We start from the raw sequence: 24,286 nt of genomic DNA, 5'->3' as shown, positions 1-24,286 counted from the left end.
CAGCACTGTGGGAGAACCTTCACCACACGGACTGCAGCGGTTCAAGAAGGCGGCTCACCACCACTTTCTTAAGGGCAATTAGGGATGGGCCATAAATGTCGGCCTCGCCAGCGACGCCCACATCCCATGAACTAATAAATTAGAAAAAAGTGTTAAAATAATTAATTTCTTAATGGCCTGACTGATAATAAGAATTAATTTTGTCATCAATGAACTTGCTCCAACATCAACGGTGAACAGATATTAGATTGGGGTGGCTTATATATGGAATAACGGATATGGTTTAAATATAGAATAGTGAATATGGTTTATATATAGAATAATGGTTTATATATAGAATAACGGATGTGGTTTATATTTGGAATGGATACCCAGGAGTGCGTTACAGGCTGGAATTCAATTGAGTGGCTCAGATGGTTTATGTTCAGAATACAGTACAATCTGGTTACAGAATACTCTTGTTAATTTGGTCACTTAGAATCATAGAATCATCCACACAGAAAGAGGCCATTCAGCCCATCGTACCTGTGCCAGCTCTTTGAAAGAGCTATCCAATTAGTCCCACTCCCCTGCTCTTTCCCCATATCCCTGCAAATTTTTCCTTTACAAGTATTTATCCAACTCCCTTTTGAAAGTTATTATTGAATCTGCTTCCACTGCCCTTTCAGGCCGTGCATTCCAGATCATAACAGCTCGCTGCATTAAAAAAAATGTCTCCTCATCTCCCCTCTGATTCTTTTGCCAATTATCTTAAATCTGTGTCCTCTGGTTACCGACCCTTCTGCCACTGGAAACAGTTTCTCCTTATTTACTCTATCAAAACCAGTTATGATTTTGAACACCTCTGTTAAATCTCCCCTTAACCTTCTCTGCTCTAAGGAGAACAATCCCAGCTTCTCCAGTCTCTCCATAAAACTGAAGTCCCTCATCCCTGGTACCATTCTAGTAAATCTCCTCTGCACCCTCTCTAAGGCCTTGACATCCTTCCTAAACTTAATTTGATTTACTGAATAATTCAAACTGAAATTGCACTTAAAAGGGATACTGTGCCATTTTGATTTGATAATTTCCATTTCTTGGACCAAAATGGTTTTGAATTATTAGGAGTAGACTAATAGCAATTAATGATTAATTCGGCCAATGATCGTTCGAACCAACTGATCACTGTAACCAACTGATACTTTAACCAATTGACCAAAACATCTAAAACTGAAGTCAGAAATATAAATCTTCCACCAGAAAAGTTAATTGTTCAGTTTCCCTAAATACCAAAGCATAATTTTCATTTTTTTTTGCTATATTTTTATATATTTTTGCCCTGTAGTGTGTTTATCTTGCAGGAATTACAGGCAGGTTAAAAAATCTGTGTCAGTAATATTCCTAAGAGTAGCTTCGGAGGTTTGGAAAGAAGCTGCAGTGCAGAATTCTCAGTGTGCCAGCCACTTTAATTAAGGTTATAAAGTGAGGATTGGCTCTCTCTCTGCTGCTTTGTTTCCGAACACGCTGAGCTGTGTTAGGGACTCAGTCGGTGCGAGTCAGCGGTGCAGTGTATCGGGAGCACCCCGGGGATGGTCAGCAGGTCCTCGGCGCACAGCTGAGTAATTCCCGATTGAAGCAGTGTCGGAGGGAGGGTCATTGTTGGGCTGCTGCAAGCGGTCGGCTGAGAGCCACAACCAGAGAATCCTGGGGGCAGGACACACAACTGCGGTCTCAGTCCAGGATAATGTACAGCCCGCGGGAAAAGGGGCAAAACAGAGCAGAGAGAAAGGGCAATTAAAAAATAGACATCTCACAAATCATTGAATGCTCTCAACTTTTCCCATCTGTTTCATCATCTTGAAAACTTGTGGAATTAGTAACTAGGGATTACAATGAAGTCATGTGTTTTTCTAATTTTTCAGTGTAATGTAATAGAAATGCCATGCGAGTCATTAGTCCAGATGTTTATGGATGGGCAATAAATGCTGGCCTCGCCAACGACGCCCACATCCCATGAACGAATAAAAAAAATGTTCTGAGTATCTGAGCTTCTCTTTAATCTTCTTCTTGTAGTTTGACGCCAATCTGATTTTGCTACACCACCCCCTTTAGAACTCCAATATCCCGGGCTGAAAATCAATGATATTCTTAAGGGGGCTGTACTCACAACGAGTAATGGACTGATGTTGGCTGAACACTGCCAGATCTCAACTGTCTAGTACCCCTTCCAAGAGCATGAACAATCAATGGCCCAATCCAGAAGTCCGTCCAATTTAACTCAACGCTGCAGTGAAGCAGCAGTTCGCAGAAAGCAACCGATTCCACACATTTCCTGAACGATGATGCACATTAAACATTCTCTCCCCGTGTTACATTAATGAACTATCTCACTGCCTGTCTCTCCCCGTGTTACATTAATGAGCGATCTCACTGCCTGTCTCTCCCCGTGTTACATTAATGAACTATCTCACTGCCTGTCTCTCCCCGTGTTACATTAATGAACTATCTCACTGCCTGTCTCTCCCCGTGTTACATTAATGAACTATCTCACTGCCTTTCTCTCCCCGTGTTACATTAATGAACTATCTCACTGCCTTTCTCTCCCCGTGTTACATTAATGAGCGATCTCACTGCCTGTCTCTCCCCGTGTTACATTAATGAACTATCTCACTGCCTGTCTCTCCCCGTGTTACATTAATGAACTATCTCACTGCCTGTCTCTCCCCGTGTTACATTAATGAACTATCTCACTGCCTTTCTCTCCCCGTGTTACATTAATGAACTATCTCACTGCCTTTCTCTCCCCGTGTTACATTAATGAGCGATCTCACTGCCTGTCTCTCCCCGTGTTACATTAATGAACTATCTCACTGCCTGTCTCTCCCCGTGTTACATTAATGAACTATCTCACTGCCTGTCTCTCCCCGTGTTACATTAATGAACTATCTCACTGCCTTTCTCTCCCCGTGTTACATTAATGAACTATCTCACTGCCTTTCTCTCCCCGTGTTACATTAATGAGCGATCTCACTGCCTGTCTCTCCCCGTGTTACATTAATGAACTATCTCACTGCCTGTCTCTCCCCGTGTTACATTAATGAACTATCTCACTGCCTTTCTCTCCCCGTGTTACATTAATGAACTATCTCACTGCCTTTCTCTCCCCGTGTTACATTAATGAACTATCTCACTGCCTTTCTCTCCCCGTGTTACATTAATGAACTATCTCACTGCCTCTCCCTCCCCGTGTTACATTAATGAACTATCTCACTGCCTGTCTCTCCCCGTGTTACATTAATGAACTATCTCACTGCCTTTCTCTCCCCTTGTTACATTAATGAACTATCTCACTGCCTCTCCCTCCCCGTGTTACATTACAAAGACCAGATGAGACCTCTCCACTTGTTCTATCCCAGCTTCAGACAAGGGCTTGCCCATTCCTCACCATCACCTGTTCTCAAGACAGCTCGCTAATTTCCCATTAATATTTGGACCTTAACCTTCCTCAAAGGCCCCTTAAGAAGAATTGGGGGTGATTTTAAGTCCCAAGAACGGGTGGGTTGGGGACGGGTGGGAGTTGAAAATAGTTGTTTTTTTGGGTCGCGACCTTTCGGACTTTGCATTCCCAGTGGGAAGCCTGGACTTTTACGCGTCGACGTTAAACCCGGAAATAAAGCCGGGTTGCGGTCCCGACCTGAAGAGCAACTATTTTCAACTCCCACCCGCCCCCAACCCACCCGTTCTCGGGGTTTAAAGTCACCCCCATTGTGTTTATATAGCACCTTCCCACATCTCTCAGTAACCTCTAGAAGCTCTTCACGTACAATGAATTACTTTGAAGGGCTGGTGCCTGTTGTTACATAAGTAAATAAGACAATAAATTGATGCATACCAAATATCCCACAAAAAATCCATTGAAGGTCCAACTAATCTGTTTTAGGTGGTGATGATTGAGGACATCTCTAACCTGCTCTTTCTCTCCAAGGTGCTTGAATGCTTCATTGCCATGCAATCAATTCTCCTCATTCCTTTTGACTCCCTGCAATCTGGTTTCCAACCAGCCTAAGCTGTGAACCCACCCTGTTCAAAGTCAATGACATCCTGTGTGACTGCCCCCCACCACCCCCCACAGCTCAGTCCTTCATCCTTCTTGACCGCTCTGGTATCTTCAACACCTCTGACCACTCCACTCTTCATCACCATCTCTCCTCCACCGTTGACCTCCATGGCACTGCTGTAGCCCAACAGTGTCACTACATCTCCTCAAACAGGTTCTCCTCTGATGTCCAGATGGTCACCTTTGGCATGCCCCCGTGTATTACTTTTAGTCCCCTTCCCTTCAACGCCTAGATGGGACCCCTTGGCAATATCATCTGCAGGTAGAGGGCATCGGCCATCACATATATACCCATGACTCCCAGATCTACCTCTCTGCCATCACCACCAAATCTAGAGCTGTTCCCATACTAGCCAACTGCCTCTCCAACATGTCAGTGATGAGTCTGAATGTCCTAGAGCTCAATGCTTGCCAAACTGAAGCCAGCTTGTTTGCCTCTAGCCAGCACCTATATGCCTCTAGCACAGACTCCATCCACCTCCCAGGGCTGCTCATTCCAGCTGAGCCCAGTGGTACAGAACCTTTGCATTCTCTTCAACCTTGAGTTGAGCTCTTTTATCCCAACATCTGGACCATTCCCAAAACTGCCATCTTGCCTTTCTGAAACATTGCCCCCTATCCCAACCGCTCATCCGGGCTTCCATCACCTCAAGAATGAAGTTATCCAATGCTTTCCTCGCCAGCCTTCATCCTTTACAAACATCAGCTGGTGTAAAACTCTGCAACACAAGTCCTCTCCCACACAAAGTACCACACATCAGCCCGCTCATATCCAGTTCTGCTCTGCACCAGGAAATTCTCCCACAGCCCTGCCCCACTGTAAATGGGAAATCTTCCCCGGCCATATGTCCCAATCTACATCGTCTGTTCTTCTGACTCCCAATTACTGCTTGTTCCTGCCTCCTCCCCACCATCCCAGTTCACTATTGGAGGGAAATATTTCAGCTTTTACACCCCTGCCCTCTGAAACTCTCCTCCAAAATTATTTCACTGTGCTGCATTTCTCACTACCCCGAGGAGGAAAAAAAAATCCATTCAATGATTCCTGCGCACAAATGCTTGAAAGTGGCCTATGCTTGAAAGTGCACGTGTGGCTGTCAGATGAGGACTCAATTGTGATGCCCTCCATAGTCTAATAGCTGGCCGACACTCAATGTCTTGGCTCAGATACGAAGAATGATTCTTGGTTGAGCTACCAGGTGGTCACCGCAGACTGTGGAACGGACCCTTGCAATGATTCAGAGAGGATTCAGAGAGGAGGAGAGAAACCAGATGGGAACAAACAACTTTCATCAATTACATGTTAATGCAGTTGGATCGAATTGTTTTTGATTGTGGTATATCACCAGGGCCTGAGAAGTATCCTCTATATATTACCCAGTAAAAAAAAAATAAAGAGAAAAAGGCTTTTCCCCTGTCCCTGAACTCAATACCCACCTCCTCCGCCAATGGCGTACTGTGGCTGTAAGGGAAGAAAGACGTGCATTTCGACAGCACGACCTCAGGATGTCCCAAAGCGCTTTACAGCCAATGAAGTACTTTTGAAGTGTAGTCACTGTTGTAATGTAGGAAACACGGCAGCCAATTTACGCACAGCAAGATCCCACAAACAGCAACGTGATAATGACCAGATAATCTGATTTTTTTTAGTGATGTTGGTTGAGGGAGAAATATCGGCTGGGACACCGGGGAGAACTCCCCCCTGCTCCTCATCAAAATATGGGACCTTTTACATCCACCTAAGATTGCAGACTGGGCCTCAGTTTAACGTCTCATCCTGACGAACCAGATTCTTTTACCCTTAGTCTGGTTCAGCAAAAACTGAATCGAATACACCTTGATAGTTCAGCACAATTTTAGTAGCTGTAACAGCTGACCTATTCTACAGAATCGATTTCAACTCTAATAGAGTCTTTGTCAATCTCATAGAACAGGCAAAATTACATGCGAAGATCCAAACAATTATACATTTTCAGACAGGGGAGGGACATGATTATCAAAGGGTTAACACCAATCATAAGCTGAGTCTGGTCAAGCCAGGCTGAGTGACATAATGGCCGACCACTCACAGGTATTGTGTATGCCAAGGAAAAGGGAGGCTTCCTTATCTCTGGCTCGGTATGTTTTTCGACCTTGTCTGAAAAGGGAGATCCATTCATTACTGCAGCTGCACAAGACCCCCACACCAGAACTCAGCCCCATCTTATCTCTTCACTTGATTAACACAAGGTATGCTTATTCATAAAGGAAATTAATAACGTAAACAAGTCATCAAAGAAGAAGCTCATTGTTTCTAATTCTAGCTAGCAAAATGGGCTACTTATATTAACCCGTCGTTCACCACACTGCTACAGGCTATGGAGGTATCTCACTGAACTACTAAAAGCTTATATGCATTTTAAGTAGAGGGGGCACCCTTAGACATTCTCAATCCGAAAGACAGCACCTCCAGACAGTGCAGCACTCCCTCAGTACAGCGCTGGAGTGTCAGCCTGGATTATGTGCTTAAGTCTCTGGAGTGGAACTTGAACCCATGACCTTCTGGACTCAGAGGCAGGAGAGCTCCCCACTGAGTCATGTGGCTGACACCCATTTGCTCTACCCTTGAAACACAAATCCTAACTCGTGCTCAGCCCAGATAGACGTGGTTACCTTCAGTCTCACACATGTTGGGTTGACCCAGGCTGGTCTCAATATAAACCATTGTTGTTAAAATTCCCAAATTGCTTTTTTTATCAGCAATCTCAGAATGTCTACTCGTTTCCAGAACAACTCCAGTGTGAAGAACTATCTGTCAGCGGACTGAGTCAAATACAGTGAGCGTCTCATGAATCTCTTAAGTAAATGTAAATAGACTTTCAGTGCAAGGTGCAATACGTCCCTGAATTCACTGTGGTAAGGTGCTGTGTAAATGTAAGTTTTTTTTTAAACAACTCCCATGGCTTCCGCTGCCCAGTGCGATGTTCCTCTGTGCAGTGGGATGTTCCCCTGTGCAGTGGGATGTTCCCCTGTGCAGTGGGATGTTCCCCTGTGCAGTGGGATGTTCCCCTGTGCAGTGGGATGTTCCCCTGTGCAGTGGGATGTTTCGCTGTGCAGTGCGATGTTCCTCTGCGCAGTGGGATGTTCCCCTGTGCAGTGGGATGTTCCCCTGTGCAGTGCGATGTTCCTCTGCGCAGTGGGATGTTTCGCTGTGCAGTGCGATGTTCCTCTGCCGAGTGCGATGTTCCTCTGTGCAGTGGGATGTTCCCCTGTGCAGTGGGATGTTTCGCTATGCAGTGGGATGTTCCCCTGTGCAGTGCGATGTTCCTCTGCGCAGTGGGATGTTTCGCTGTGCAGTGCGATGTTCCGCTGCGCAGTGCGATGTTCCGCTGCGCAGTGGGATGTTCCTCTGCCCAGTGGGATGTTTCGCTGCGCAGTGGGATGTTCCTCTGCCCAGTGGGATGTTTCGCTGCGCAGTGGGATGTTCCTCTGCGCAGTGCGATGTTCCCCTGTGCAGTGGGATGTTCCCCTGTGCAGTGGGATGTTCCCCTGTGCAGTGCGATGTTCCTCTGCGCAGTGGGATGTTTCGCTGTGCAGTGCGATGTTCCTCTGCGCAGTGGGATGTTCCCCTGTGCAGTGGGATGTTCCTCTGCGCAGTGGGATGTTCCTCTGTGCAGTGGGATGTTCCTCTGTGCAGTGGAATGTTCCTCTGTGCAGTGGGATGTTCCCCTGTGCAGTGTGATGTTCCCCTGTGCAGTGGGATGTTCCTCTGCGCAGTGGGATGTTCCTCTGCGCAGTGGGATGTTCCTCTGCGCAGTGGGATGTTCCTCTGCCGAGTGCGATGTTCCTCTGCGCAGTGCGATGTTCCTCTGTGCAGTGGGATGTTCCCCTGTGCAGTGTGATGTTCCCCTGTGCAGTGCGATGTTCCTCTGCGCAGTGGGATGTTCCTCTGCGCAGTGGGATGTTCCTCTGCGCAGTGGGATGTTCCGCTGCGCAGTGCGATGTTCCGCTGCGCAGTGGGATGTTCCTCTGCCCAGTGGGATGTTTCGCTGCGCAGTGGGATGTTCCTCTGCCCAGTGGGATGTTTCGCTGTGCAGTGGGATGTTCCTCTGCGCAGTGGGATGTTCCTCTGCCCAGTGGGATGTTCCTCTGCACAGTGGGATGTTTTGCTGCCCAGTGGGATGTTCCTCTGCCCAGTGGGATGTTCCTCTGCACAGTGGGATGTTCCCCTGTGCAGTGCGATGTTCCTCTGCCCAGTGGGATGTTCCCCTGCGCAGTGGGATTGTCCGCTGCGCAGTGCGATGTTCCTCTGCGCAGTGGGATGTTCCTCTGCGCAGTGCGATGTTCCTCTGCCCAGTGGGATGTTCCCCTGCGCAGTGGGATTGTCCTCTGCGCAGTGCGATGTTCCTCTGCGCAGTGGGATGTTCCTCTGCGCAGTGCGATGTTCCGCTGCGCAGTGCGATGTTCCTCTGCCCACTGGGATGTTTCGCTGCGCAGTGGGATGTTCCTCTGCCCAGTGGGATGTTTCGCTGCGCAGTGGGATGTTCCTCTGCCCAGTGGGATGTTCCGCTGCGCAGTGGGATGTTCCTCTGCACAGTGGGATGTTTCGCTGCCCAGTGGGATGTTCCTCTGCCCAGTGGGATGTTCCTCTGCACAGTGGGATGTTCCCCTGTGCAGTGCGATGTTCCTCTGCCCAGTGGGATGTTCCCCTGCGCAGTGGGATTGTCCGCTGCGCAGTGCGATGTTCCTCTGCGCAGTAGGATGTTCCTCTGCGCAGTGCGATGTTCCTCTGCCCAGTGGGATGTTCCCCTGCGCAGTGGGATTGTCCTCTGCGCAGTGCGATGTTCCTCTGCGCAGTGGGATGTTCCTCTGCGCAGTGCGATGTTCCGCTGCGCAGTGCGATGTTCCGCTGCGCAGTGGGATGTTCCTCTGCCCAGTGGGATGTTCCCCTGTGCAGTGCGATGTTCCGCTGCACAGTGCAAAGTTCCTCTGTGCTGCCTCTTCTCTCTCACTGGTATAAACAAGCTTACAACTGCGTGTAATTCTTTGGACTTTCTGAGAAGCATTTCAAAAATGATTTGAAACCTTGCATTTGCAGGCAGTCTTTGGGGAGCTGGTGTTGCTGCATTTTCTGGGTTACTAATGGCATTCTCTTAGTATTTCTCATTTACTGAAACAAATGAGGCTTAATGCCCAGTGAACTTTGCTGGGCCTTCTCTGCATCAGCCCTGGTCTCTAAATGAATACAGCTGTGTTTATCCTTTACACATGGAGACAGACAGACACCCCCACCAAAGAAAAGTCAGCACATCTCACTGAAAGGGACGGACACTGCCGCCTACGCACCAGATGGCCTCTGTGAGACAGCTGGTTTCAAGAATGAGTGTCAGGAACCAAATTGGCTAAAGTAATATTTGATAACTGAGCTGACAGATTAGGGGCACTTTTAGGTTGGTTTTTTTTAATCTCTTTTATTTTTTTTCACAGAGCTTGCAGTGGCGGGAGCTCATCGGTGTCATACTGGGATTTTCCCAGGAACTCTCTGATTGTTGCTCACATGAGAACATTTATCGTAGTGAGTATTGACACCACCGTGTCAGCCAACGAGTTGGAGGCAGGGCAGGACTTGCAGCAAACAGAGTCTATTTTACAGCAGTCTATTTACTCAGCAAACATCAAACAGAGTCTATGTAAACAGAGTCTCTACCAACTACAGCAAACAGAACTCGTGACCGAAACTACAGCAAAGCCTCCTGATAAAAGCAGGATTATTTCCCCAGCAAAATGCAGTGAGTGGAGGATAGTTATACAATACCAATTATGTGGGTAAAATCAATCCCAGTCACTTACACCAGTGCGGTTTCCAGGCGTGATTGACAGGGGTATTACCCAGTTTAGAAGAATGAGAGGTGATCTCATCGAAACATATAAAATTCTAACAGGACTAGACAGACTAGTTGCAGGGAGGATGTTCCCGATGGCTGGGGAGTCCAGAACCAGGGCTCACAGTCTCAGAATATGGGGTATGCCATTTAGAACCGAGATGAGGAGAAATTTCTTCTCTCGGAGGGTGGTGAACCTGTGGAATTCTCTACCACAGAAGGCAGTGGAGGCCAAGTCATTAGATGTATTCAAGAATGAGATAGATATATTTCTTAATGCTAAAGGGATATGGGGAAAAAGTGGGAACAGGGTACTGAGTTAGACAATCAGCCATGATCATTTTGAATGGCGGAGCAGGCCCGAAGGGCCGAATGGCCTACTCTTGCTCCTATTTTCGATGTTTCTATGCTCAGTACTGGCACTGGGAGTGTCAGCCTAGACTTTGTTCTCAGGTCCCTGGAGTGGGAGTATGAACCCACTAACCCTTCTGACTCAGAGCTAACCACTCAGTGAAGCCCTCCAGCCAGCCAACAGGCCAACTTCTATCAACAGAGAATCGCTTGAAGAGAAATAATACATTAAGTTTCACAAGCCACAAACACAGAGAGGAAAGACTGTGGCAAATCCCACTGGAAACATTCACAGAACACACAATGGTCGAAATAAATTTAGTGCACTTGTTTTGTTTACTGTGCTGCATATTTATGTGTCATTGTTTTTGCATAAAATGAGAGCAAAGCAACAGACGGGAATAGTTAGTAATGGAGGAATGACAAAGGAAAGTGTAGAATGTCGTTTGGAGGTTAAAACCATAGATGTTTACAGCACAGAAAGAGGCCATTCACCCCATCTGCGAGGATGCAGATTGTAGGGTTTACCCTTTGGGGCAGTGTTGCATTTATTGGCAAGTGTCCTGGATTAGTGCCTGACACTCCAGTCTTCATTGCTGTAGTGGAGATTTGTTAGTTAATATAGGAATTGCTGGATGAAAAAAGACCCAGTTCCGTCTGGTTCACCTTCTACCATCCTGGGAGTCACATGATACGATGATAATGGAGTTGTTGACTCATCAGAGCAATCAATCTCCGTCAATTAGTCTCCAACAGACCCAGACATGAGGTAGGAAACCCCCCATTGGTGGAGAGCTTTGGGAACCATAGGTCCAAAGTCACCTGTTCCTCTTCAGCCTGTTACATTTACCACATGTCATGTCTCATATCGTGTATCGCAAAAACTCTTTGTGGTAATTTTTTGCCCTCCTGCTCTGCCATGACTTTGATATTCTCTTCTTCTCCCTCCACGTTGAGGCCTTTAAAGATGATTGAGACCCTTGGATGGATGTACTGTAAGCCCCCCACCCACTGACTGGCCTAGACATCTGAAGCACTGCCTCAGGACCCAACAGTATGTTCCATTATCTCCCTGGCTATAGCATGAGCTTCAATGGACCTGTGCTTCCGGCAAGGCTGTCATGAGCTTTGGTTGCCCTTGGTTTCCCGGAGGCACTGCTTCCCCTTCAAATAAAGGTAGCACAGATGATGGTCTTAAAATGAAGGCATCATGGGGTCCCCCTGTCTCTGGGGAAGCAGACATTCACCTGCATTAATTCTATGTTGGTGGTCACACACCAACTGCACACTGATGGAATAAAAGCCCTTTGATCGCCCGGGGCACTGTGCTGGGCATTGTATTTTTTATATAGGCCCACCTCACTTTGCAAGTTGGAGTCGCTGAACTGACGAGCACTAACTCAGAAACCGAGACCTCCACATCTCAGTGACTATTTCAGACCCTATCCCGTTGCAGGGTGCCGTTTTCTAGTGAGAGAGGAAACCAAAAAATTGGCCTGTGCTCCCTCCCCCAGCTCTGTGTCAAGGATTGCCTCACTGAGCTACAAATCAAAGACACCACCTTGAATTAAAAACTCCTCCCCCAGATTTGGGAGCCAGGGCAACTCGTAGAATGATACACCACAGAAGGAGGCCATTCAGCCCATCGTGCATGTGCCGGCTTCTTTGAACGAGCTATCCAATTAGTTCCCCCCACCCCACACCCACTCTTTCCCCATAGCTCTGCAACCTTTTCCTTTCCAACTATTTATCCAATTCCCTTTTGAAAGTTATTATTGAATCTGCTTCCACCGCCCTTTCAGGCAGCGCATTCCAGATCATCACAACTCGCTGCGTAAAAAAATGTCTCATCTCTTCTCTGGTTCTTTTGCCAGTTACCTAAATCTGTGTCCTCTGATTACCGATCCTCCTGCCAGTGGAAACAGTTTCCCCTTATTTACTCTGTCAAAACCCCTCATGATTTTGAACACCTCTATTAAATCTCCCCTTTAACCTTCTCTGCTCTAAGGAGAACAACCCCAGCTTCTCCAGTCTCTCCACATAACTGAAGACCGTCATCCTAGCCTGGAAGGCTACTTCCTCCTTTAAGAAGTAAAGAGTGTGAAGGTCTTCAAGTTGTCTTCATCCGGACCGCAGGCCAAGTATCATTGAGCTTTCTTTAATGGGGGTGAGAAAAGGGGCTGAAAGGTGCAACGACGTATTGTGGGGAGCTCAGGTTAGGCTGAATGAAGGAACCTTTGCAGCGGAAGGGACAACAACAACTTGCATTTATATAGCACCTTCATAAGATAACATAGGAAAACCTCCCAAGGCGCTTCACAGGAGCGTAATACAACTAAAATTCACACTGAGCCACAGGAGATATTAGGAGGGGTGACTAAAAGCTTGGTCAAAGATGTTAGTTTTAAGGAGAATCTTAAAGCAGTCCCTCATTCTGGTAAATATTCAATGCACCCTCTCCGAGGCCTTGACATCCTTCTTGTAGTGCAGTTAAACACAATACCCTGGCTGAGGCCTAACCAGTGATTTGTAAAGGTTTAGCATAGCTTCCTTGCATTTGTACTCCATGCTTCTATTTATAAAGCCCAGGTTCCTGTGTGCTTTTCAAACAGCCTTATTGACTTGCTGTGCCACCTTCATCCCCTCTGCCACCTTCGTTTCCCCCTCCCCTTCATCCCTCACCTGTCCTTCCATCCCTCTCCTCCTCCCTCATCTTCAACCTCCATCCCTCTCCATCCATCCCTCATCTTCAACCTCCATCCCTCTCCATCCATCCATCCCTCATCTTCAACCTCCATCCCTCTCCATCCATCCCTCATCTTCAACCTGCATCCCTCTCCATCCATCCCTCATCTTCAACCTCCATCCCTCTCCATCCATCCTTCATCTTCAACCTCCATCCCTCTCCATCCATCCCTCATCTTCAACCTCCATCCCTCTCCATCCATCCCTCATCTTCAACCTCCATCCATCCCTCATCTTCAACCTCCATCCATCCCTCATCTTCAACCTCCATCCATCCCTCATCTTTCAACCTCCATCCCTCTCCATCCATCCGTCATGATGCCCTCCATTCCTCTCCTCCTCCCTCATCTTCAACCTCCATCCATTCCTCTCCTCCTCCCTCATCTTCAACCTCCATCCATTCCTCTCCTCCTCCCTCATCTTCAACCTCCACCCATCCCTCATTTCACCCTCCACAGGCACTTCAGGAAAAGTTAACAAGCCCCTCTTCCCTCGCCGCCTCCCACTCATTATCCAAGCCCTCAGTCCCCTTCAGCTGCCCCGCACAAAGATGGCGCCCGGCGGTTTCTGCGCACCGCCCCTCGCGCCGGTCCGCCCCGTTTCCCGCCGCCGCTGTAAACAGACTGCGCCATGGCTTCCGAGGCCGAGCTGGCCTGCATCTACAGCGCGCTCATCCTGTACGACGATGAGGTGGCCATTACCGTGAGTCCGTGCCAGCTTGGCGCCTTCCCCACCCACTTTAACCCTCATTAAATGGCGGCCTGGATCAGGGCCTTGGCGGGAATGGGGCCTGGTGTCCCAGGGGGGTTTGTTGGGCCCCGAGCCCTGGAAACCCTCTGCCTGTCGATGGTAAACGCCGGTTGGGCCCCAGTGTCCACACTCCATTATGGAAAGGACATTAAAACCAGGGGGAAGGGACAGCCCGGTGTCAGCACTCTCGCTTCAGAGACTGTCGGAGGGTCGGTGCTGAGGGAGCGCCGCACTGTCGGAGGGTCGGTGCTGAGGGAAAGCTGCACTGTCGGAGGGTCAGTGCTGAGGGAAAGCTGCACTGTCGGAGGGTCAGTACTGAGGGAGCGCCGCACTGTCGGAGGGTCAGTACTGAGGGAGCGCCGCACTGTCGGAGGGTCGGTGCTGAGGGAGCGCCGCACTGTCGGAGGGTCGGTGCTGAGGGAGCGCCGCACTGTCGGAGGGTCGGTGCTGAGGGAGCGCCGCACTGTCGGAGGGTCGGTGCTGAGGGAGCGCCGCACTGTCGGAGGGTCGGTGCTGAGGGAGCGCCGCACTGTCGGAGGGTCGGTGCTGAGGGAGCGCCGCACTGTCGGAGGGTCGGTGCTGAGGGAGCGCCGCACTGTCGGAGGGTCGGTGCTGAGGGAGCGCCGCACTGTCGGAGGGTCGGTGCTGAGGGAGCGCCGCACTGTCGGAGGGTCGGTGCTGAGGGAGCGCCGCACTGTCGGAGGGTCGGTGCTGAGGGAGCGCCGCACTGTCGGAGGGTCGGTGCTGAGGGAGCGCCGCACTGTCGGAGGGTCGGTGCTGAGGGAAAGCTGCACTGTCGGAGGGTCGGTGCTGAGGGAAAGCTGCACTGTCGGAGGGTCGGTGCTGAGGGAAAGCTGCACTGTCGGAGGGTCGGTACTGAGGGAGCGCCGCACTGTCGGAGGGTCGGTGCTGAGGGAAAGCTGCACTGTCGGAGGGTCAGTGCTGAGGGAAAGCTGCACTGTCGGAGGGTCGGTGCTGAGGGAAAGCTGCACTGTCGGAGGGTCAGTGCTGAGGGAAAGCTGCACTGTCGGAGGGTCGGTGCTGAGGGAAAGCTGCACTGTCGGAGGGTCAGTGCTGAGGGAAAGCTGCACTGTCGGAGGGTCAGTACTGAGGGAAAGCTGCACTGTCGGAGGGTCAGTGCTGAGGGAAAGCTGCACTGTCGGAGGGTCGGTACTGAGGGAAAGCTGCACTGTCGGAGGGTCAGTGCTGAGGGAAAGCTGCACTGTCGGAGGGTCAGTACTGAGGGAGCGCCGCACTGTCGGAGGGTCGGTGCTGAGGGAAAGCTGCACTGTCGGAGGGTCAGTGCTGAGGGAAAGCTGCACTGTCGGAGGGTCAGTACTGAGGGAGCGCCGCACTGTCGGAGGGTCAGTACTGAGGGAGCGCCGCACTGTCGGAGGGTCAGTACTGAGGGAAAGCTGCACTGTCGGGGGGTCGGTGCTGAGGGAGCGCCGCACTGTCGGAGGGTCGGTGCTGAGGGAGCGCCGCACTGTCGGAGGGTCGGTGCTGAGGGAGCGCCGCACTGTCGGAGGGTCGGTGCTGAGGGAGCGCCGCACTGTCGGAGGGTCGGTGCTGAGGGAGCGCCGCACTGTCGGAGGGTCGGTGCTGAGGGAGCGCCGCACTGTCGGAGGGTCGGTGCTGAGGGAGCGCCGCACTGTCGGAGGGTCGGTGCTGAGGGAGCGCCGGAGGGTCGGTGCTGAGGGAGCGCCGCACTGTCGGAGGGTCAGTACTGAGGGAGCGCCGCACTGTCGGAGGGTTGGTGCTGAGGGAAAGCTGCACTGTCGGGGGGTCGGTGCTGAGGGAGCGCCGCACTGTCGGAGGGTTGGTGCTGAGGGAAAGCCGCACTGTCGGGGGGTCGGTGCTGAGGGAGCGCCGCACTGTCGGAGGGTCGGTGCTGAGGGAGCGCCGCACTGTCGGAGGGTCGGTGCTGAGGGAGCGCCACACTGTCGGAGGGTCGGTGCTGAGGGAGCGCCGCACTGTCGGAGGGTCGGTGCTGAGGGAGCGCCGGAGGGTCGGTGCTGAGGGAGCGCCGCACTGTCGGAGGGTCGGTGCTGAGGGAGCGCCGCACTGTCGGAGGGTCGGTGCTGAGGGAGCGCCGCACTGTCGGAGGGTCGGTGCTGAGGGAGCGCCGCACTGTCGGAGGGTCGGTGCTGAGGGAGCGCCGCACTGTCGGAGGGTCGGTGCTGAGGGAGCGCCGCACTGTCGGAGGGTCGGTGCTGAGGGAGCGCCGCACTGTCGGAGGGTCGGTGCTGAGGGAGCGCCGCACTGTCGGAGGGTCGGTGCTGAGGGAGCGCCGCACTGTCGGAGGGTCGGTGCTGAGGGAGCGCCGCACTGTCGGAGGGTCGGTGCTGAGGGAGCGCCGCACTGTCGGAGGGTCGGTGCTGAGGGAGCGCCGCACTGTCGGAGGGTCGGTGCTGAGGGAGCGCCGCACTGTCGGAAGGTCGGTGCTGAGGGAGCGCCGCACTGTCGGAGGGTCGGTGCTGAGGGAGCGCCGCACTGTCGGAGGGTCGGTGCTGAGGGAGCGCCGCACTGTCGGAGGGTCGGTGCTGAGGGAGCGCCGCACTGTCGGAGGGTCGGTGCTGAGGGAGCGCCGCACTGTCGGAGGGTCGGTGCTGAGGGAGCGCCGCACTGTCGGAGGTGCCGTCTTTCAAATGAGATGTTAAACCGGGGCCTCGTTTTCCCTCTCAGGTGGATGTAAAAGATCCCACGGCCCTGTTCGTAGAAGAGCAGGGGAGTTCTCCCTGGTGTCCCGGGGCCAATATTTATCCCTCATCCAACATCACTTAAAAACAAATTATCTGGTCATTATCACACTGCTGTTTGTGGGATCTTGCTGTGTGCAATTTGGCTGTCACATTTCCCTACATTACAATTGTGACTACACTTTAAAAGTACTTCATTGCTGTAAAGCGTTTTGGGACATGCTGAGATTGTGAAGGGTGCTATATAAATGTAAGTTCTTTTTAAATTGGTCAGGTTATGAGGATAAACGTGAGATACTCAGGACTATTTGCTCTGCAGCAGAGAAGGCTAAGAGGAGATTTAATGGGAGTTCTTTAAAGTGATGATGGGTTTTGGTAGAGTGAAGAGAGAAAGAAAGAACTTGCATTTATATAGCACCTTTCACAACCTCAGGATGTCCCAAAGCACGTTACAGCAATGAAGTACTAACACTGTGATAATGTAGGAAACAGGCAGCTAATTTGCATGCTGCAAGACCCCGCAAACTGAGAACTCCTCTGTTCTTTTTCAAATCGTGCCATGGGATCTTTAACATCCACCTGAGAGGGTAGACACAACCTCAGTTTAATGCCTCATCCAAAAGACGGCACCTCTGACAGTGCAACACTCCCTCAGTACTGCGCTGGGAGTGTCGGCCTAGATTACGTGGTCGAGTCTCTGGAGTGGGGCTTGAACCCAAGACCTTCTGACTCAGAGGCGCGAGTGTTACCCACTTTGCCAACGCTGACACCTGAAGAGTAGTTCCTCGGGTTGGGGAGTGAGTGACGAGGGATCATTAATTTAAATTATGACGGAGAGGCTAGGAGACATATATTTACTCAGTGGGTTGTTAGAGCTTGGAATGCTTTGAGACAGAGTGGTTGAGGCAGAGACCATTGCATCTCTTAGGGGAAAATTGGATAAATATTTGAAGTTCTTTATTGCTTTCCTTTCTTATTGCATTGTGCTAAAGGGTCCAATTGGCCTCATGGGATCAGCAGTGAATCCCTCTACTTTTCAGTGAGAAAGGAGATGAGCTGTCCTTGCTGAGCAATGCACCTGTGAGTGAGCAGCCGATTGGCTAACACTGCAGATGTCCTGTGCAATAACCTTGAAGTAACTGGAGGTGCACAATTTGAGGGTCGTGGTGGGCAAGTCCAGAACAAGGGGCCATAACCTTAAAATATAGAGCTAGGCTGCTCAGGAGTGAAATCAGGAAGCACTTTTTCACACAGGGTAATGAAAATTTGGAACTCGCTCCCCCAAAAAGCTGTTGAGGCTGGGGGTCAATTGAAAATTTCAAAACTGAGATTGATAAATTTTTGTTGGGTAAGGATATTGAGGGTTACAGAACCAAGGTGGGTAAATGGAGTTAAGATACAGATAAGCCATGATCTAATTGAATGGCGGAACAGGCTCGAGGGGCTGAATGGCCTCCTCATGTTCCTGTGGTGCTATTTGGCTGCAAGCCTCCTTGCGGCAGATGGTGTAGCTGTGCAGTCTCCCTGCCAAATACGAGCCTGAAGAGGCAGTTCTTCTCCATAATTGCCAGGCGACTACACACGGGCCTAGAGATACAGACGGCAGGTGTGGGCAGTCTGGTTCCAGTCCCATCTGAACTGTCTGGTATGGCTCCTTGCCTCTTCATCCTCTTGGCTGAAAGTCCTATTCGAGGGAAGCATTGAAAGCAATTTGAATCACTATTGAATGACAAGGGGGAAGGAAAGAACTGTGTGTGTCACATTGTGGGATTTTTGGTGATTTAACCTGGGAGGATTTTAAAGTCATTTAAAATAGGTGGAAAAGCAAGTTGCGATGAGGACACAGTGTCTGCAAAGGGATATTGACAGGTTAAGCAAATGGACAAAAATTTGGCAGATGGAATATAATGTGGGAAAATGTGAAGTCATCCACTTTGGGAGGAAAAGTAAAAAAGCAAAATATTATTTGAATGGAGAAATACTACAGAATGCTGCAGTACAGAGGGATCTGGGTGTCCTCGTACATGAAACACAAAAGTCAACATACAGGTGCAGCAGGTAATCCGGAAGGCAAACTGAATATTGGTCTTTATTTCTAGGGGGATGGAGTATAAAAGCAGGGAAGTCATGCTACAACTGTACAGGGTGCTGGTGAGACCACACCTGCAGTACTGCGTACAGTTCTGGTGCCCTTATTTAAAGAAGGATATACTTGCATTGGAGGCAGTTCAGAGAAGGTTCACTATGTTGATTCCGGGTATGGAAGGGTTGTCTTATGAGGAAAGATTGAACAGGTTGGGTCTATACTCGTTGGAGTTTAGAAGAATGAGAGGAGATCTTATTGAAACATAGAAGATTCTGAGGGGAGATGCTGAGAGGATGTTACCCCTCATGGGGGAATCTAAAACTAGGGGCCATAGTCTCAGAATAAGGGGTCGCCCGTTTAAGACAGAAATGAGGAGGAATTTTTTCTCCCAGAGGGTCGTGAATCTTTGGAATTCTTTACCCCAAAAAGCGGTGGAGGCTGAGTTATTGAATACATTCAAGGCCGAGTTAGACAAATTTTGATCAGCAAGGGAGTCAAAGGATACGGGGAAAGTGGAGTTGAGGTAAAAATCAGATCAGCCATGATCTCATTAAATGGCGCAGCAGGCTCGAGGGGCCGAATGGCCTACTCCTGCTCCTATCTCTTATGGTCATTTATATTCATTGATGTCATGATTAAGTGACATTTAGCTGAATTGTGGTTAAATTCACAACATACAGCCTTCGAGGAACACAGATTAGAATCAGCAAATAAGGAATTAGACCTGGTTGAAGTGGCTATCCAGGATCAGTCTGAGACAATGAGATTCAGTACCACGTCCCAGAGAGGAAATTGGGTGACGAGCATCATTCATATGGTCCAAAGGCGGCTAGGGGAGGGCTGTCAGGAAAGCACTCACCTAATAGGGCGCTAGCTGGTTTGAATGGCAGCTTGACTGACAAATCCCCAGACGAGGAGAGTTAGGGGCGGGTCAGAAGTCAAGCATCTGCCTTGTTGTCCTGTAAGGGAGGAAGGAGAGACACAATCTATGAAATCTGATGACAGAAACAGGGACAGAGGGTTCCCTCTTAAACTCTGCTGACTAGATTCAGGGAGGACAGTAATGTATTATTATTAGCGTTATTATTTTCCATGTTACAAGGAGCATTACAGACTATGATAATATTCACTGTAATGGTTACACTGGTTGTTTATTTGTAAAATAAATTAGCCTGTTGCTTTGTAATTAGCCTTGTCTCACTAAAGTGTTCATCAGTTCATCTTTCAGAAGATGGAAGAAACGCATGTGTGAGATTGCAGTATCTAGTTCTCACAACAAGGAGTTTGACCCTGAGATGAGCTTCCGACCACATATTGCCAAGACCGCCTACTTCCACCTCAGTAACATTGCCCATCTCCGCACCCCTCTCAGCTCATCTGTTGCTGAAGTCCTCATCCGTGCCTTTGTTACCTCTAGACTAGACTATTTCAATGTTCTCCTGGCCAGCGTCCCATCTTCCACCCTCCATAAACTTGAGCTCATCCAAAACTCTGCTGCCTGTATCCTAACTCGCACCAAGTCCCTTTCACCCATCACCCCCTGTGCTCACTGACCTACATTGGATCCTGGTCCAGCAACGCCTTGATTTTAAAATTCTCATCCTTGTTTTCAAATCCCTCCATGGCCTCGCCCCTCCCTATCCCTGTAACCTCCTACAACCCTCAGAGATCTCTGCGCTCCTCCAATCCTGGTCTCTTGCACATCCCCGATTTTAATCACTCCACCGTTGGTGGCAGTACCTTCAGCTGAATAGGCCCTAAGCTCTGAAATTCCCTCCCCAAACCTCTCCACCTCTCTCTTCTCCTTTAAGACGCTCCTTAAAACCTACCTCTTTGACCTGCCTAATATCTCCTTATATGGCTTGGTTTCAAATTTTGTTTGATAACGCTCTTGTGAAGCGCCTTGGGATGTTTCGCTATGTTAAAGGTGTTATATAAATGCAAGTAGTTGTTGTTTCCATATTGGGCAGTAACGGTAAACTCCTGAGTATAAGGGATGCGGGGCCCACTTACGGGTGAGGCCAGCAATACTGAGCTATCTGATACCTTTAAGAGCTTCCTTCCTGATGAGTGATTAACTCGCTGGCCTTGATCATCCATGTGGAATGGGCTGGGTTAGGGCTCGGCAGGAAAAGCAGCTTCATTACTCGTGTAATTGCACAGAATTTGGCTGCTAAGCATGTATCGGGCAAGGATAACTCACGATTCCTGGTCCCCACTCACCCAGTTCCTCTATGACTATTGGTAACACAGTCAACCACCGAATGCAACAGGTGCGGTGAAAACACCACCAGCCCACTGCGCCAATCTTTGCCCGGTGCGTTTGCCAAACAGTCCAAGTCTCTGACGCATGCAGGAGAATTGCAGTATTATACAGGCAGAGTTGTGTTGGGAGCGGGAGATACGATGGGAGGAAGGGTGGTGGTAGTTTTGACAAGGAGGGGGGACAGTACATGGTGGGGGGGGGGGGGGGGAGACTTGCATTTATATAGCACCTTTCACGACCTCAGGACATCCCAAAGTGCTTTACAGCCGATGAAGTGCAGTCACTGTTGTAATGTAGGAAACGTGGTAGACAAATTAGCGCACAGCAAGTAATGTGACAATGACCAGATAATCTGTTTTTTTGTGATGTTGGTTGAGGGGCAGATGTTGGCCCAGGACACTGGGGTGAACTCCCCAGCTCTTCTTCGAATAGTGCTGTGGGATCTTTTACATTCACCTGAGAGGGCAGATGAGGCCTTGGTTTAATGCCTTATCCAAAAGGCGGCATCACCAACAGTGCAGCACTCCCTCAGTGCTGCACCGGGAGCGTCAGCCTGGATGATGGCCTCAAGTCTCTGGAATGGGACTTGAACCCACAATCTTCTGACTCAGAGGTGAGAGTGCTACCCGCTGAGCCATAGCGCGAGGAGAGTGGGGTTCAGGCATTAGGTTGGAATAATGCCGCACATCATGTGGTGCTGGTCCGGGGGGTGGACGGGCGCTTACGTATGTACAGCACAGAAACAGGCCATTCGGTCCAACTGGTCCATGCCAGTGTTTATGCTCCACATGTGCCTCCTCCCTCCCTACTTCATCCCACCCTATCACCATATCCTTCTATTCCTTTCTCCCTCGTGTGTTTATCTAGATTCCCCTTAAATATATCTATACTATTCACCTCAGCTACTCCTCGTGGTAGTGAATTCCACATTCTCACCACTCTCTGGGTAAAGAGGTTTCTCCTGAATTCCCTATTGGATTTATTAGTGACTATCTTATATTTATGGCCCCTAGTTCTGGTTTCCCTCGCAAGTGGAAACATCATCTCTACGTCTACCCTATCAAACCCTTTCATAATCTTAGGACCCCTATCAGGTCATCCCTCAGTCTTTTTTCTAGAGAAAAGAGCCCCAGCCTGTTCATTCTTTCCTGATTGGTATAACCTCTTGGTTCTGGCATCATCCTAGTAAATCTTTTTTGCACCTTCTCCAGTGCCTCTATTTCCTTTTTATATTGTGGAGATCAGAATTGTTCACAATACTCCAAGTGTGGTCTAACCAAGGTTCTATACAAGTTTAACATAACGTCTCTCCTCTTCAATCTATCCTTCTAGAAATGAACCCCAGTGCTTGGTTTGCTTTTATTATGACCTTATTAACCTGTGTTGCTACTTTTGGTGATTTGTGTATCTGTACCCCTAAATCCCTTTGCTCCTCCACCCCGTTTAGACTCTTATTATCCAAGCAGTATGCGACCTCCTTATTTTTCCTACTAACATGCACCACCTCACACTTATCTATTTTGAAATTCATTTGCCAATTACATGCCCATTCTGCAAGTTTATTAATGTCTTCCTTTATTTTGTCACAGTCCTCCTCAGTATTAACTATACACCCCAATTTGGTGTCGTCCGCAAATTTTGAAATTATACTTCCAATTCTCGAGTCCAAATCATTTATGTAAATTGTGAACAACAGTGGACCCGGCACCAATCCTTGTGGATCACCATTTCCCACCTTTTACCAGTAACCACCTTTAATCCCTAGTCTCCATTTTCTATTTTGTAGCCAGCTTGCTATCCATTCTGCTACTTGTCCCCTGGCTCCACATGCTCTGACCTTAGTCATGAGTCTACTATGCGGTACCTTATCGAAGGCCTTTTGAAAATCCAAATATATTACACCTACTGCATTCCCCTTGTCTACCCTTTCTGTTACTTCTTCAAAGAAATCAATAAGGCTGGTCAAGCATGACCTTCCCTTTTGAAATCCGTGCTGGCTGTTCTTTGTTATATTTTCGGTTTTTAGATGTTTTTCTATTATATCTTTGAGTAAGAATTCCATTATCTTTCCTACCACCAACGTTATGCTAATTGGTCTGTAGTTCCCTGGACTTGTTCTATCTCCCTTTTTAAATAAAGGAATCGCATTAACTGTCCGCCAGTCCTCTGGCACTATTCCCTTTTCTAATGAATTTTTATATATATGTAACAGTGCCTCTGCTATCTCATCCCTAATTTCTTTTAATACGCTTGGATGCAATCCATCCAGACCGGGGGTTTTATCCTCTCTCTAAGTTTGATTAGTTTATTAATTATCTCCCCCCTTTGTATCTTAAATGTCTTTATATCTTTATTATCTCTGCTTCTAATGTCATGCCCACCATGTTAGTCTCCCTGGTAAATACTGAGGCAAAGTAATGATCTAATATTTCTGCCATTTCGCTGTCATTACCTGTGAATTTATCTCATGTATCCTTTAGTGGCCGATCCCTATCCTGATTTTTCTTTTGTTATTTATGTGCTGTAGAATACTTTACTATTTCTTTTTATATTCCTTGATAATTTAATTTCATAGTTTCTCTTTGCCTTCCTAATTGTTTTTTTGACTTCTTTCCTAACCTTTTCGTGTTCCTTTTTGTCATCCTCTCCTTTGTTGTCTATGTACTTAGAGTATGCCTTTTTCTTTAGTTTCAATTTTGCCCTTATTTCTTTATTCATCCATGGTGTGTTATTACTGGCTAGTTTGTTCTTGTTTTTAGTGAAATATATTTCTCTTGGACTCTTATTGATCACCGTTTTAAATGTTTCCCACTACTGTTCCATTTCTTTATTTGTCAGTAAATTTTTCCAGTTTTTTTTTCCTATTTCCATTCTCATCCCCTGAAAATCAGCTTTTTTCCAATATATTACTTTGGGCTTTGTCTTACTTGTCTCCTTCTCAGTCTTGATCTTAAACTGTATTATGTTGTGATCGCTGTTCCTAGATGTTCCGCTACGCTTACTTTTCTTATCTGTTCTGGTTCATTCCCCATTACTAGATCCAGCAGTGCTTCCTCTCTTGGGCTTTTTACACACTGGGTAAAAAAGGAGTCCTGCACATATTGTCGCTTGATTGGCACCCCATCCACCACCCTAAACATTCACTCCCTTCACCATCGGCGCATTGTGGCTGCAGTGTGTACCATCCACAGGATGCACTGCAGCAACTCGCCAAGGCTTCTTCGACAGCACCTCCCAAACCAGCGACCTCTACCACCTAGAAGGACAAGAGCAGCAGGCACATGGGAACAACACCACCTGCACGTTCCCCTCCTAGTCACACACCATCCCGACTTGGAAATATATCACCGTTCCTTCATTGTCGCTGGGTCAAAATCCTGGAACTCCCTTCCTAACAGCACTGTGGGAGAACCTTCACCACACGGACTGCAG

The 24,286-nt window shown here is 48.9% G+C and overlaps 1 protein-coding gene and 1 long non-coding RNA gene across 2 annotated transcripts in view; both read left to right on the top strand.

Moving 5' to 3' along the window:
• Nucleotides 1-10,645, top strand: part of LOC137335083 (uncharacterized) — an 81,044-nt gene extending 70,399 nt beyond the window's left edge. The window contains exon 3 of the long non-coding RNA XR_010966326.1: nucleotides 9,563-10,645. This is a non-coding gene — a long non-coding RNA (uncharacterized lncRNA). The remainder of the gene's footprint in view (nucleotides 1-9,562) is intronic.
• Nucleotides 10,646-13,650: 3,005 nt separating this feature from the next.
• The window catches only part of LOC137335081 (large ribosomal subunit protein P1-like), a 34,027-nt gene continuing 23,391 nt past the window's right edge, over nucleotides 13,651-24,286 (top strand). The window contains exon 1 of the mRNA XM_068000186.1: nucleotides 13,651-13,755. Within this exon, the coding sequence (XP_067856287.1) occupies nucleotides 13,684-13,755 (72 nt within the window). The 5' untranslated portion in view covers nucleotides 13,651-13,683. The remainder of the gene's footprint in view (nucleotides 13,756-24,286) is intronic.

Source organism: Heptranchias perlo, chromosome 19, assembly GCF_035084215.1.
Source record: "Heptranchias perlo isolate sHepPer1 chromosome 19, sHepPer1.hap1, whole genome shotgun sequence".
NCBI lineage: Eukaryota > Metazoa > Chordata > Chondrichthyes > Hexanchiformes > Hexanchidae > Heptranchias > Heptranchias perlo.
This window is presented reverse-complemented; position numbering and strand designations above follow the sequence as displayed.